Here is a 12,923-nt window from a genome sequence, read left to right as displayed (position 1 = left end):
GCGTGACACATTTGCGCGATAAGAAGTATTCTGTTGAAGCCGCCTGCTCTCTACCTATTCGTGTAGATCAGGGTGGACTAACGAGAGCCTTGTCTTGAGTGCCCTTTTCATGAGCAGTTCAGCCGGGGGAACCCTAGTGAGCGAGTGGGTCTTGTGCGGTAATAAGCAGGAATCTAAGTTCACATCGATACCGGGCCACCACACGTGGGAGATCTGGCTATTGCTTTCATCATTACAATGCCTGGGTGGGTACTGTGGAAGTCACTAATGAAAGTGTCCCTGCCCTTTTTTGGCACCACTACCCGATTACCCCATAGGAGGCAGTCTGCCTGTATGGACATTTCATCTCTGTGCCGCTGGTACGGCTTTATTTCTTTCTGCACTCTAATGGGACACTAGACCAACTCCCGTGGAACACACAGTTTTTTTACTAAGGACAGTAAGGGGTCCTGGCTCGTCCAGGTTCTAATCTGTTGGGCGGTCACAGGTGATTGCTCACTCTCAAATGCTTCCATTACCATAACTAAATCTGTGGCTGTGCCTTCTCCACCTGAGGTGGGCAATGGCAGCCTACTGAGAGCATCGGCACAGTTTTCCGTGCCTGGCCTGTGGCGGTTGGCGTAATTGTATGCGGACAACGTGAGCGCCCATCTCTGGATGAGGGCCGATGCATTCGTATTTATCCCCTTATTTTCAGAAAAGAGGGATGGATACAAGTGGCTTATGATCGGTTTCAATTCAAATTTGAACCTGAACAGATATTGATGCATTTTTCTTTACCTCAAACACACGCTGACGCTTCTTTTTCGATCATGCTGTAGGCCCTCTCAGCCTTAGACAGACTTCTGGATGCATAAGCAACCGGTTGCAATTTCCCAGATACATTAGCTTGTTGCAATACACACCCGACACCATATGACAATGCTAGTACCAAATGCTTACATGGATCATACGACACAAGCAATTTGTTTGAGCATAAGTTTTCTAGCTTTCTCAAATGCATTTTCTTGGCTTTTACCCTATACCCATTCATCTCCTGTACGCAGTAAAGAGTGCAGTGGTTCTAACAGCGTGTTTAAACCTGGTATGAAGTTACCAAAGTAATTCAGAAGTCCTAGAAATGACCATAACTCCGTCACGTTCTGTGGTCTCGGTGCATTCTTGATTGCTTCCGTCTTCGAATCAGTGGGCCTGATGCCATCCACCGCGATTCTTCTCCCCAGGAACTCCACCTCAGGCGCCAGGAAAACACACTTAGAGCGTTTTAACCTGAGCCCCACACGATTAAATCGACTACGAACCTCCTCCAGGTTCTGCAGGTGTTCGACGGTGTCCCGACCTGTAACCAAGATGTCATCCTGGAAGACCAAGGTGCGCGGGACCGACTTCAGGAAGCTTTCCATGTTCCTCTGGAATATCTCCGCGGCTCATCAAATCCCAAACTGGCATCTGTTGTAAATGAAGAGACCTTTGTGCATGTTGATACAGGTGAGGCCCTTCGATGATTCCTGCAGCTCCTGCGTCATGTAGGCGGAGGTCAAATCCAGCTTCGTGAACGTTTTTCCTCCCACCAGCGTCGCAAATAGGTTGTCTGCCTTTGGTAGCGGGTATTGATCCCGCAGGGAGAAACGATCGATAATTACTTTGTAATCACCACAGATTCTGACAGTGCCGTCCTCCTTGAGGACTGGAACAATCGGACTGGCCCACTCGTTGAATTCGATCAGCGAAATGATGCCCTCTCCTTGCAGCCGGTCCAGCTCGATCTCCACCTTCTCTCTCATCATGTATGGTACTGCTCTCACCTTGTGATGGATGGGTCGTGCCCCCAGAATCAAATGGATCTGCACTTTTGCTCCTTGGAACTTCCTGATACCCGGTTCGAATAGCGAGGGAAACTTGTTTAAGACCTGAGCATATGACGTGTCATTGATGGACGAGCACGCTCAGATGTCGTCCCAGTTCCAGCGTATCTTTCCCAGCTAGCTCCTGCCGAATATCGTGGGGCCATCATCCAGTACCACCCAGAGTGATAATTTGTGCACCGCTCCATCATAGGAGACCTTTACGGTAGCATTGCCGATTACGGGAATCAGTTCCTTTGTGTACGTTCTCAGTTTCGTATGAATGGGAGTCAGGAGTGGCCTTGAGGCCTTGCTGCACAACAATTTATCGAAAGTCTTTTTGCTCATTATGGACTGGCTCGTGCCCGTGTCCAGCTCCAGTGACACCGGGAGTCATAGAAACATAGAAAATAGGTGGAGTAGGCCATTCGGCCCTTCGAGCCTGTACCGCCATTCAATGAGTTCATGGCTGAACATGCAACTTCAGTACCCCATTCCTGCTTTCTCGCCATACCCCTTGATCCCCCTAGTAGTAAGGACGACATCTAACTCCTTTTTGAATATATTTAGTGAATTTAGAGAATTCCACAGGTTCACCACTCTCTGGGTGAAGACGTTTCTCCTCATCTCGGTCCTAAATGGCTTACCCCTTATCCTTAGACTGTGACCCCTGGTTCTGGACTTCCCCAACATTGGGAACATTCTTCCTGCTTCTAACTTGTCTAAACCCGTCAGAATTTTAAACGTTTCTTTGAGATCCCCTCTCATTCTTCTGAACTCCAGTGAATACAAGCCCAGTTGATCCAGTCTTTCTTGATATGTCAGTCCCGCCATTCTGAGAATCAGTCTGGTGAACCTTCGCTGCACTCCCTCAATAGCAAGAATGTCCTTCCTCAAGTTAGGAGACCAAAACTGTACACAATACTCCAGGTGTGGCCTCACCAAGGCTCTGTACAACTGTAGTAACACATCCCTGCCTCTGTACTCAAATCCCCTCGCTATGAAGGCCAACATGCCATTTGCCTTCTTAACCGCCTGCTGTACCTGCATGCCAACCTTCAATGACTGATGTACCATGACACCCAGGTCTCGTTGCACCTCCCCTTTTCCTAATCTGTCACCATTCAGATAATAGTCTGTCTCTCTGTTTGTACAACCAAAGTGGATAACCTCACATTTATCCACATTATACTTCATCTGCCATGCATTTGCCCACTTACCTAACCTATCCAAGTCACTCTGCAGCCTCATAGCATCCCCCTCGCAGCTCACACTGCCACCCAACTTAGTGTCATCCGCAAATTTGGAGATACTACCTTTAATCTCCTCGTCTAAATCATTAATGTACAATGTAAACAGCTGGGGCCCCAGCACAGAACCTTGCGGTACCCCACTAGTCACTGCCTGCCATTCTGAAAAGTATCCATTTACTCCTACTCTTTGCTTCCTGTCTACCAACCAGTTCTCAATCCATGTCAGCACACTACCCCCAATCCCATGTGCTTTAACTTTGCACATTAACCTCTTGTGTGGGACCTTGTCAAAAGCCTTCTGAAAGTCCAAATACACCACATCAACTGGTTCTCCCTTGTCCACTCTACTGGAAACATTCTCAAAAAATTCCAGAAGATTTGTCAAGCATGATTTCCCTTTCACAAATCCATGTTGACTTGGACCCATCATGTCACCTCTTTCCAAATGCGCTGCTATGACATCCCTAATAATTGATTCCATCATTTTACCGATGTCAGGCTGACCGGTCTATAATTCCCTGTTTTCTCTCTCCCTCCTTTTTTAAAAAGTGGGGTTACATTGGCTACCCTCCACTCCATAGGAACTGATCCAGAGTTTGATCATGACTTTTAAAAAGTTAATTCACAGGATGTGGATGTCGCCAGCAAGGCCAGCATTTATTACCTGTCCCTAGTTGCCTTCGAGAAGGTGGCGGTGAATAAAACTGAGTGGCTTGCAAGGCCATTTGAGAGAGAAGTTAAGAGTCAACCACACTGCCGTGGGTCAGGAGTCAGTATAGGGTAAAGACATCAGATTTCCTTCCTTAAAGGAATTAAGAGAACCAGATAGTTCATTACTGTTTCCAGATTTATTTAATTCATCAAATTTAAATTACCCCAGCTGCCATGGTGGAATTTAAACTCAGGTCTCTGGATCAGTAGTCCAGGCCTCTGGATTACTAGTCCAAACATAACCACTATGCTACCATACGACACAAAAAATCTGCAAAAGGACATAGACAGGCTAAGTGAGTGGGCAAAAATTTGGCAGATGGAGTATAATGTTGGAAAGTGTGAGGTCATGCATTTTGGCAGAAAAAAATCAAAGAGCAAGTTATTATTTAAATGGGGAAAGATTGCAAAGTGCTGCAGTACAGCTGGACGTGGGGGTACTTGTGCATGAAACACAAAAAGTTAGTATGCAGGTACAGCAAGTGATTAGGAAGGCCAATGGAATCTTGGCCTTTATTGTAAAGGGGATGGAGTATAAAAGCAAGGAAGTCTTGCTGCAGCTATACAGGGTATTGGTGAGGCCGCACCTGGAATACTGCATACAGTTTTGGTTTCCATATTTACAAAAGGATATACTTGCTTTGGAGGCAGTTCAGAGAAGGTTCACAAGATTGATTCCAGAAAGGAGGGGGTTGACGTATGAGGAAAGGTTGAGTAGGTTGTGCCTCTAATCATTGGAATTCAGAGGAAGAGAGGTGATCTTATCGAAACATATAAGATTATGAGGGGGCTTGACAAGGTGGATGCAGAGAGGATATTTCCACTGATAGGGAAGACTAGAACTAGAGGGCATGATCTTAGAATAAGGGGCCACCCATTTAAAACTGAGATGAGGAGAAATTTCTTCTCTCAGAGGGTTGTACATTTGTGGAATTTGTTGCCTCAGAGAGCTGTGGAAGCTGGGACATTGAATAAATTTAAGACAGAAATAGACAGTTTCTTAAACGATAAGGGGATAAGGGGTTATGAGGAGCGGGTGGGAAAGTGGAGCTAAGTCCATGATTAGATCAGCCATGATCTTATTGAATGGTGGTGCAGGCTCAAGGGGCCGTATGGCCTACTCTTGCTGCTATTTCTTTTATTCTTATACCCAAATAGCGTATTCTCTTTTGGTTATGCAGTTCAAAAATGTCCCAAAGTGCTTCAAAGAGATATGAGGGGAAAAGAATGAATGCCGAGCCGAAGAAGAATGGGCTCAGCTCCAAAGCAGCAGTTGAAGTGCTCACACAGAGCCTGGTCTCCAGCATGCTCTTTGAGTAGGAAATGGAGTGGCTAGCCTGGTATCTTGAGAAACAGCAACCTCATGTCAGCCAACTCCAACTGTACCACATGTACTTAGGCCAGGTTGTGGCTAATTAAGCAGGAGGGTAGATCTAATGACTTCCACCAGATCATAAAAACCCTAGGGAATGTCTCCAGTAGACTGGTCTCAAATGTCTGAAGTCCAGAATGTAGTGATTTCCCAAGTCTATCCTCCTTAGGCTTCCAGAAAGGCAATCTTTGCTTCTGATGAATGGGGTGGCACTGACTATTCCTGGGCGGCTGCAATGAAGGATGGAATGGGACGGACCTCTGTAATATGCTATACACATCATGCAATAGTCACTTCAATGCCTGTATGTAGTTGAGATGTTCTTCAAACATTCTTCTGTTCAGGGCTGTATCCATGACATCCATGCCCCCTGAATCATCAGCTAAGGGAAGGCTTCTGCACAGCCTCCGCTGGGGAAGATGAATCCTCATTCACATGCTGCTCCTCCAGCTTCCGTGCTCAGTAAGTCATCCAAGGCACTATCCTCATACCTGCTAACTAGATCCTCCTGATTGAAAGACTCAGAGCTAGTGCTTGGCACTGATAAGATGGTTGGCACAGGTGGTGTCACTGATGGAGAGACAGCATGGGTGAGAGGTGCAAGAGGCAAAATGGTGTTCATTATCATCTTGTCTCCGTTCTTAAACTTCCAAATGGCATGGCAATATATGTGCAAGTTGGGATGGTGTGTGACTTGGAGGTGATTGTGTTCCCATGCACCTGCTGCTTTGCCCTTCTAGGTGGTGGAGCTTGTGAGTTTTGGAAGTACTGTCAAAGAAGCCTTGGTGAGTTGTTACAGTGTATCCTATAGATAGTATACAATGCAGCCACAGTATGCCGATGAGAGCAAGATGATGCCATTGAGTTATAGTGCAATGTGAATGAAGACCCTTTATCATTCCATTTAAGGAGTGAGTATGATCAGTGAGGGAATTGAGGTTCCCGTCACCAAAATGAAAAATGGGAAGGTGGTTATTCTTCGCTGCCTTAGTCAAGTCATTAAACCTATAGTGATATTACGGTGCAAGTGTTTGTATCTTCCAGTTTTTCCAGAATATTCATAAGTCACTTCTTGTCCACGGTGAAGATAGTTACTTGCCCAGTGCCTGAAAAAAATTACTTCTTGTGATTACAATGGTCCAGTGGCTCGAACATTAATCATTGTGGCCATATTTACAACCAAGGGCAGAGCAACTGAAGCAGAAATTTAATGCAGAGAAGTGTGAGATGATGCATTTTTTGTAGGAAGAATGAGAATAGGCAATATGAACTACATGATACTATTTTAAAGGAGTTTCAGGAACAGAGAGACATGTATGTACATAAATCTTTGACGGTGGTAGGACAAATTGAGCAGGCATACTGGGTCCTTGGCTTTATTAATAGAGGCATAGAGTTCAAAAGCAAGGTAGTTATGATTACCCTTTATAAAACTCTGGTTCGGCCTCAGCTGGACTATTGTGTCCAATTCTGGGCACCACACTTTAGAAAGGATTTCCAGCCCTTAGGGTGCAGAAGAGTTTTACTGGAATGGTTCCAGGGATGAGGGACTTCAGTTACATGGAGAAGCTTGGGATCTCATAGAAACATATAAATTCTGACAGGACTGGACAGATTAGATGCAGGAAGAATGTTCCCAATGTTGGGGGAGTCCAGAACCAGGGGTCACAGTCTAAGGATAAGGGGTAAGCCATTTAGGACCAAGATGAGGATAAACTTCTTCACTCAGAGAGTGGTTAACCTGTGGAATTCTCTACCGCAGAGAGTTGTTGATTCCAGTTCGGTTGATGTATTCAAGAGGGAGTTGGATATGGTCCTTACGGCTAAAGGGATCAAGGGGTATGGAAAGAAAGCAGGAAAGGGGTACCGAGGTGAATGATCAGCCATGATCTTATTGAATGGTGATGCAGGCTCGAAGGGCCGAATGGTCTATTCCTGCACCTATTTTCTATGTTGTCTATGTGGTTTTCTCCTCGTAAGTGCCCACACCTCTCTTCGGTGGTTCTTCTATTCCCAAGTGGTAGTGAGCCTCAGGAATGCATTGCTGGCAGGTGTGGTGGGTGCTGATTCTCTACATGCGTTCAAGAGGGAGCTGGAGCAGGTCTTGACTGGGACAGAGATCGAGCATAAAGTAAGTCTTTATAGATAACACTTGGTCCATGGATTGGTTTTGATGCCCTGAGGGGGTTGGAGAGGAATTTTCATTGTATTTTTTTCCATGTGGGGCCATGGGGTTCTTTTTTTTTTGCCTTTCCTAGAAATGTAAATGGCTGCCAGGGGTCAGGGAGGGAGGAAGGGGGTAGGAATTGACTGATCACAATGCTCCAGCTATTATGAATGTGTGACAAGCTTGATGGACAAGTTGCTCTTTTCCTGCCCATTATTTTCATTCGTTCTTAATCTATAGTTCCTTTTATAAAACAATTGAACCATGAAGCACCTTTTCATCCTTTCATCAGGCACTTCTAATTTGTTTGACATTGATTAATGCCCTGTACAAATGAGATGATTTTTCTGGTACATTAAGACATGTAATGATTCTAAATTTGCAGTGAGAATTTACAAATTAATTGAATACACCTCCCCTAATAAATATCTCAAACTGTATTTTTAATCCATCACTATAAAATGCTCAAAGTAACCATACTGTAGTAGTGCCACTTTCTACATGCTGATATGTTGTTGCAAAATTCCATATTCCAACCCACAACTCTGAAAAGTGCCCTCTAAAAGCATCAGTGCAGCACTGACATTTCCCACATCAGTTACTTGTGAGCTTTTTGAAGTAATTTTGTGGCAATTTATGAACACTTCTGTACATTCATGCTTGCTGACATCTGGACTAAAGCTGTACAAAGGTAGAGCACTTACTAAACTGGAACCCAAACTAAAAGGATCATATGCTGTATCACTTAGAAAGCTTCCCTTATGTTTACAAATCATTCTAAAAACAACTAGGGGGAAAAAATTACCACATGACATTTTACTCCACTTTTGTTCATTCAATCCAGTCAGTATTGGCATGGAGTCTGAATTACTCCTAATTTCAGCATCTTAAATCCAATGCAGCACTCAGTCTTAGCTGCCTGTTTCTTGGCATATCACTACTCGCCTTATTGAGTTCAGTACTGGACCTACGTCAATGAAACTTAGTAACAATTCGATTCAGAGAAACACAAATGTCAGAGCTGAAATTCAGCTAATTTGATTACTTTTTTAAGTTGTTTTTCTGCTTTCAGAACTAAAGATTAACTGACCTTCCAATCATCAGGTGGTTGGACAATTTTATGCACCTTGAAGTCTGGCAAGTTTTTCGCAAGATAATCTGCCACATGTTCTGCCTTGGCGTAATAAGGGCAATTTGCTCTACCTGCAACATGCAAAACAAATCAAAATATGTCAATTTTACATTGCTGTAAGAACATCACCATTTTTAGCAACAGGAATTGGTTCAATATGGCTGTCCATTTTTCACAGATCAACCTCCCTTCTCGCCATATCCCTCAAACCCTTCTCTCTTCGGAAATGCATCGGATTGCTCCTTGAACCCATTTATACAGTCCACTTCCAGGGTCTTTTTCTTTTCCTATTTCACAGCTTGGATGAAAAATTGATTGCCGCGTTTCCTGCATTACAATAGTGACTACACTTCAGAAATACTGCATTGGTTGCAAAGCTCTTTGGAACGTCTTGAGGTTTTGAAAGGTGCTACAAAAATGCAAGTCTTTCTTTCTTTATTTCTTTCACTTAGGCCAGCTTTTAAATATTATAATACTCTCCAATTTTCTTTCTCACTCCTGAAGACACTGGGACACAGTTGCTGGAATACTGTTGCACAAGCACTGGTAGGCCTCCTCCAGGATATTTGCTCAACTGCCTGCTACTCGTGAGTAGTAGCACTCTTGCCTCGGAGTTAGATGTTCAAGCCCCACTCTAGAGACTTGAGCATGTAATCTAGGCCAACACTCCAGTGCAGTACTGGATAATGTTCTCCCTAATTTTAAATTTGGATGCGTGATCCCTTTAACAGGCTGAGCGGCCCATTCAAAGTTTCATGCATGCGAAGTTTCACATTGGAAAACACGGTCCCGGGCTGTGTGGGACCGGCAGACAGCTGAACGGCCGCGCAGCTTAGAGGGAATGTTGGTATTGGGGTAGTGCTGCACTGTCAGAGATGCCATCTTTTGGTTAAGAGATTAAACCAAGGCCCCATCTGCACTCTCAATGAAAAGCAGGGGACTTCTCTCGATGTTCCGGCCAGCATTTATCTCTTAACCAATACTAAAAACACATTATTCGATCTTTTATCTCATTGCTGTTCGTGGGACCTAGCTGTGCGCAAATTGACTGCCTCGTTTCCCTAAATTACAACACTGATTACACATCAAAAGCAATTCATTGGCTGTAAATTACATAGAATTTACAGCACAGAAACAGGTCCTTTAGGACACCTGGGGCTAGATTTTCGGTGCGAAAACGGTAGTTTTACGCCAAAATTACCATTTTCGCTGCGCTATCGTTTTTAGGCCTAACTTTCTTCCTTTCCGTCTAAGTCGGCGTTGCACGAGGATTCGCGGTGCAAACCGCGAGTTTCGGCAACTTTAGTCTGAGGCCAGTAGTGCTGCGAGAGAGACCTTAGGAGGGGGGAAAAACAACAAATGAAAATTGCAATAAACATTCAAAAAACATTCACAAACATTCAAAAAACCCTTACCTACTAAATCGCTGAGAAATAATTAAAAAATAAAAACTTTAACTTACCTTTTTGCAGGTCTCCATACTTACTGCTGCTGGCAGGGACGTACCGAGAAGTTTGACCCGGTCAGTATTCTGGGCGTGGTAAGGTTCCCGAGCGAGCCGAAAGTACGACGCTAATGCAATCCGCTGCGTTGCACATAATTTCACATCGGCGCACCTCTCCCTGGCGGTACGTGAAAGCACCGCCACAAAGAGGTCACCGAGGATCCCACCGACCGAGGTTCCGTCACAGAGAGTCAAATTGCTGCAAAAACCCAGTCGCAAAGTCGGCGAAAATCTAGGCCCTGGACTTTCCTGGTGTTTATGCTCCACACGTGCCTCCTCCCACCCCTCTTCATCTAACCCTATCAGCATATCCTTCTATTCCTTTGCTCCTCGTGTACTTTAGTGTTCCCTTAAATGCACCTTTGGGGCATCCTGAGGTCATGATGGTGTTATATAAATGCAAGGCCTTTCTATATAAATGGAAGTAAAAATAACCCCCAGCTTTATTTCTCTACTACAAACTGTCTTCTTAAATCCCTCTCTCCTGTCTCCTCCACCCTCACCACCAATAGCAAGTGTGAGGAACTCAGGGAGTTCTTTGTCACTAAGATTGAGACCATCTGATCAGCTGCCTTACCACTTCCCTCCCTTCCACTAGCCCACCAGGCCAAACTTCCTCTAAGGTTCCCCCTGCCCTAGCCCTGAACTTGTATCATTCTCCAATTTCTCTGTCATCTCCCCTCATGCCCTCTCCAAGCTCATCTTGTCCAGGAGACCCACTTCCTGTTCCCTTGACCCTATTCCCACTAAACTGCTGACCACCCAACTTCACTTCCTGGCTCCCATGTTAGCTGATATTGTTAACGATTCTCTCTCCTCAGGTACTGTCCCCCTCTCCCTCAAATCTGCCTTCATCACCACTCTCCTCAAAAAAACAACCCTTGACCCCCTCCATCTTTGCAAACTACTGCCCCATCTCTCCAAACTCCCTTTCTTCTCCAAGGTCCTTGAACATGTTGCCTCCTCCCAAATCCGTGCCCATCGTTCCCAGAATTCCATGTTTGAACCTCTCCAATCAGGTTTCTGGTCCTGCTACAGTGCCGAAACGGCTCTTATCAAAGTCACATCCTACGTGACTGTGACAAAGGTAAACTATCCCTCCTCATCATTCTCGAACTGACTGCAGCTCTCTCGATCCCTTTACTGTCTCTAAATTGTCAGACTGCTTGTCCAACATCCAGTATTGGATGAACAGAAATTTCCTCCAAATATTAAGAAGACTGAAGCCATTGTCTTCGGTGCCCGACACAAACTTAGTTCCCTAGCCACCAGCTCCATCCTTTTCCTTCGCAACTGCCTGAGGGTGAAGCAGACTGTTCGCAGCCTTGGTGTCATATCTGACTCCATTACTAAGACCACCTATTTCCACCTCCAGAACATCACCCAACTCCATCCCTGCCTCAGCTCATCCACTGCTGAAAACCTCATTCGCGTCTTTGTTACCTCTAGACTTGACTATTCCAACGCATTCCTGACTGGCCTCCCATGTTCTACCCTATGTAAACTTGAGGTCATCCAAAACTCACACCAAGTCCCATTCATCCATCACCCCTGAACTCGCTGACCTACATTTGTTCCCATTCCGGCAACGTCTCAATTTTAACATTCTCATTTCTTGTTTTTAAATCCCTCCATGGCCTCACCCCTCCCTATCTCTGTAATCTCCTCCGACCCTATGACCCTCAGAGATCTCTGCTCTCCTCTGATTCTGGCCTCTTGAGTATCTCCAGTTTTATTCGCTCAATCATTGGCAACCGTGCCTACCTTTCTTTCCTCCTTTAAGACACTTCTTAAAACCTACCTCTCACCTGTTCTAATAATTCCTTATGTGGCTCGATGTCAAATTTTGCTTGATAATGCTCCTGTGAAGCACCTTGCGACGTTTTACTATATTAAAGGAGTTATACAAATGCAAGCTGTTAGTTGTTGTCGCTGATTCTTTCTCTCCCACTTTGTCTAGTCAGGATCGCTGAATCGGGATCCGGGCAAAAACCCGTGCTGATCATTAACCTCCCCAGGCCAAGGTACTGAGGCCAATGGCCATTGCCCCAGCTGCCCTTTCTGTCCCCTATTGTTTCTCTCTAAGATTCAAGTTAGTGCCTTAGATACCTGTGACTAAACTTATAACGCGAGTTCCAGCTGTTTAAAGATTATTTTTAGGTTTTGCCTCATTTAACATAAACAACTCACCTGCTATCACGAACTTCGCCATTTTGTTTGGGCGTTGCCAAGCAACGGGAGCGCCCGGGCACAAATAGTGGTTGCACCGAGCGCGTCTCCGCGGCAGCAACAAGAACCGCAATAACAAACCGAACGTTTGACAGTCCTGTGATTTGTGGCTATTGCAACCTAAATAGAAAAAATAATAAAATTCACCAGCCAAGCTCCTGAAGAAAAAAGTGACAGCGTCAAGACTTTAAAGCAATATTGGCGGGCATGGAGGAATTGAAGGTGGCAGCTCAGAAAGAAGTTCCATTAAGCAAAATACGTAAAGGAAGAAAAATTATTTTTGGCAGTAAGCAAAACGTGCAAGTTCGAAAAGACATTTAGTACTCAGGGAAAATGGCACAGCAAAAGATACTGCTCTAGGAAGGACAACTGGGCAACATATGTACTCCTTGAAGGATAAGCTGAGAGAACTCAGACTGAGCAGAATCAATGCTCAACATGTCCAAATAATCGTGTTGCCACCTCTGGTTTGACATATTCCTGCGCTAACTCCCTCCATTGGTCGCCCGACATGTCTCTTTCACGGCGGACTGTCTTCCCACACCAATTGGAAAGTAAAACCTCTTCATTACCCAATTGGATAACTCTTTGTCTGTCAGTCAAACAGCTTTTCCCCGCCCCATATCTCCAATATGTCTATGACTAATAAACCAAAATGGTCAAAGAAATTTCAAAAATACATTTTGCAATGCTCCTATGATTTTTCTGCCC

At 44.8% G+C, this 12,923-nt stretch overlaps 1 protein-coding gene across 4 annotated transcripts in view; it reads right to left on the bottom strand.

Annotated features, from left to right (window-relative positions):
- Nucleotides 1–12,460, bottom strand: part of mdh1b (malate dehydrogenase 1B, NAD (soluble)) — an 80,822-nt gene extending 68,362 nt beyond the window's left edge. For 3 of the 4 annotated variants that reach the window (XM_070876178.1, XM_070876181.1, XM_070876179.1), the window contains exons 1-2: nt 12,174–12,460; nt 8,438–8,550 (exon numbers count right to left, since the gene is read on the bottom strand). In XM_070876178.1, the coding sequence (XP_070732279.1) occupies nt 8,438–8,550; nt 12,174–12,195 (135 nt within the window). In that variant the 5' untranslated portion in view covers nt 12,196–12,460. The remainder of the gene's footprint in view (nt 1–8,437; nt 8,551–12,173) is intronic. The other variant, XM_070876180.1, reaches the window with a different exon arrangement.
- Between the last annotated feature and the right edge of the window lie 463 nt (nt 12,461–12,923).

This window comes from Pristiophorus japonicus, chromosome 3 (assembly GCF_044704955.1).
Source record: "Pristiophorus japonicus isolate sPriJap1 chromosome 3, sPriJap1.hap1, whole genome shotgun sequence".
Lineage (NCBI taxonomy): Eukaryota > Metazoa > Chordata > Chondrichthyes > Pristiophoridae > Pristiophorus > Pristiophorus japonicus.
The sequence above is the reverse complement of the archived record's forward strand: the minus strand, read 5'-3'. Positions and strand labels throughout refer to the sequence as shown.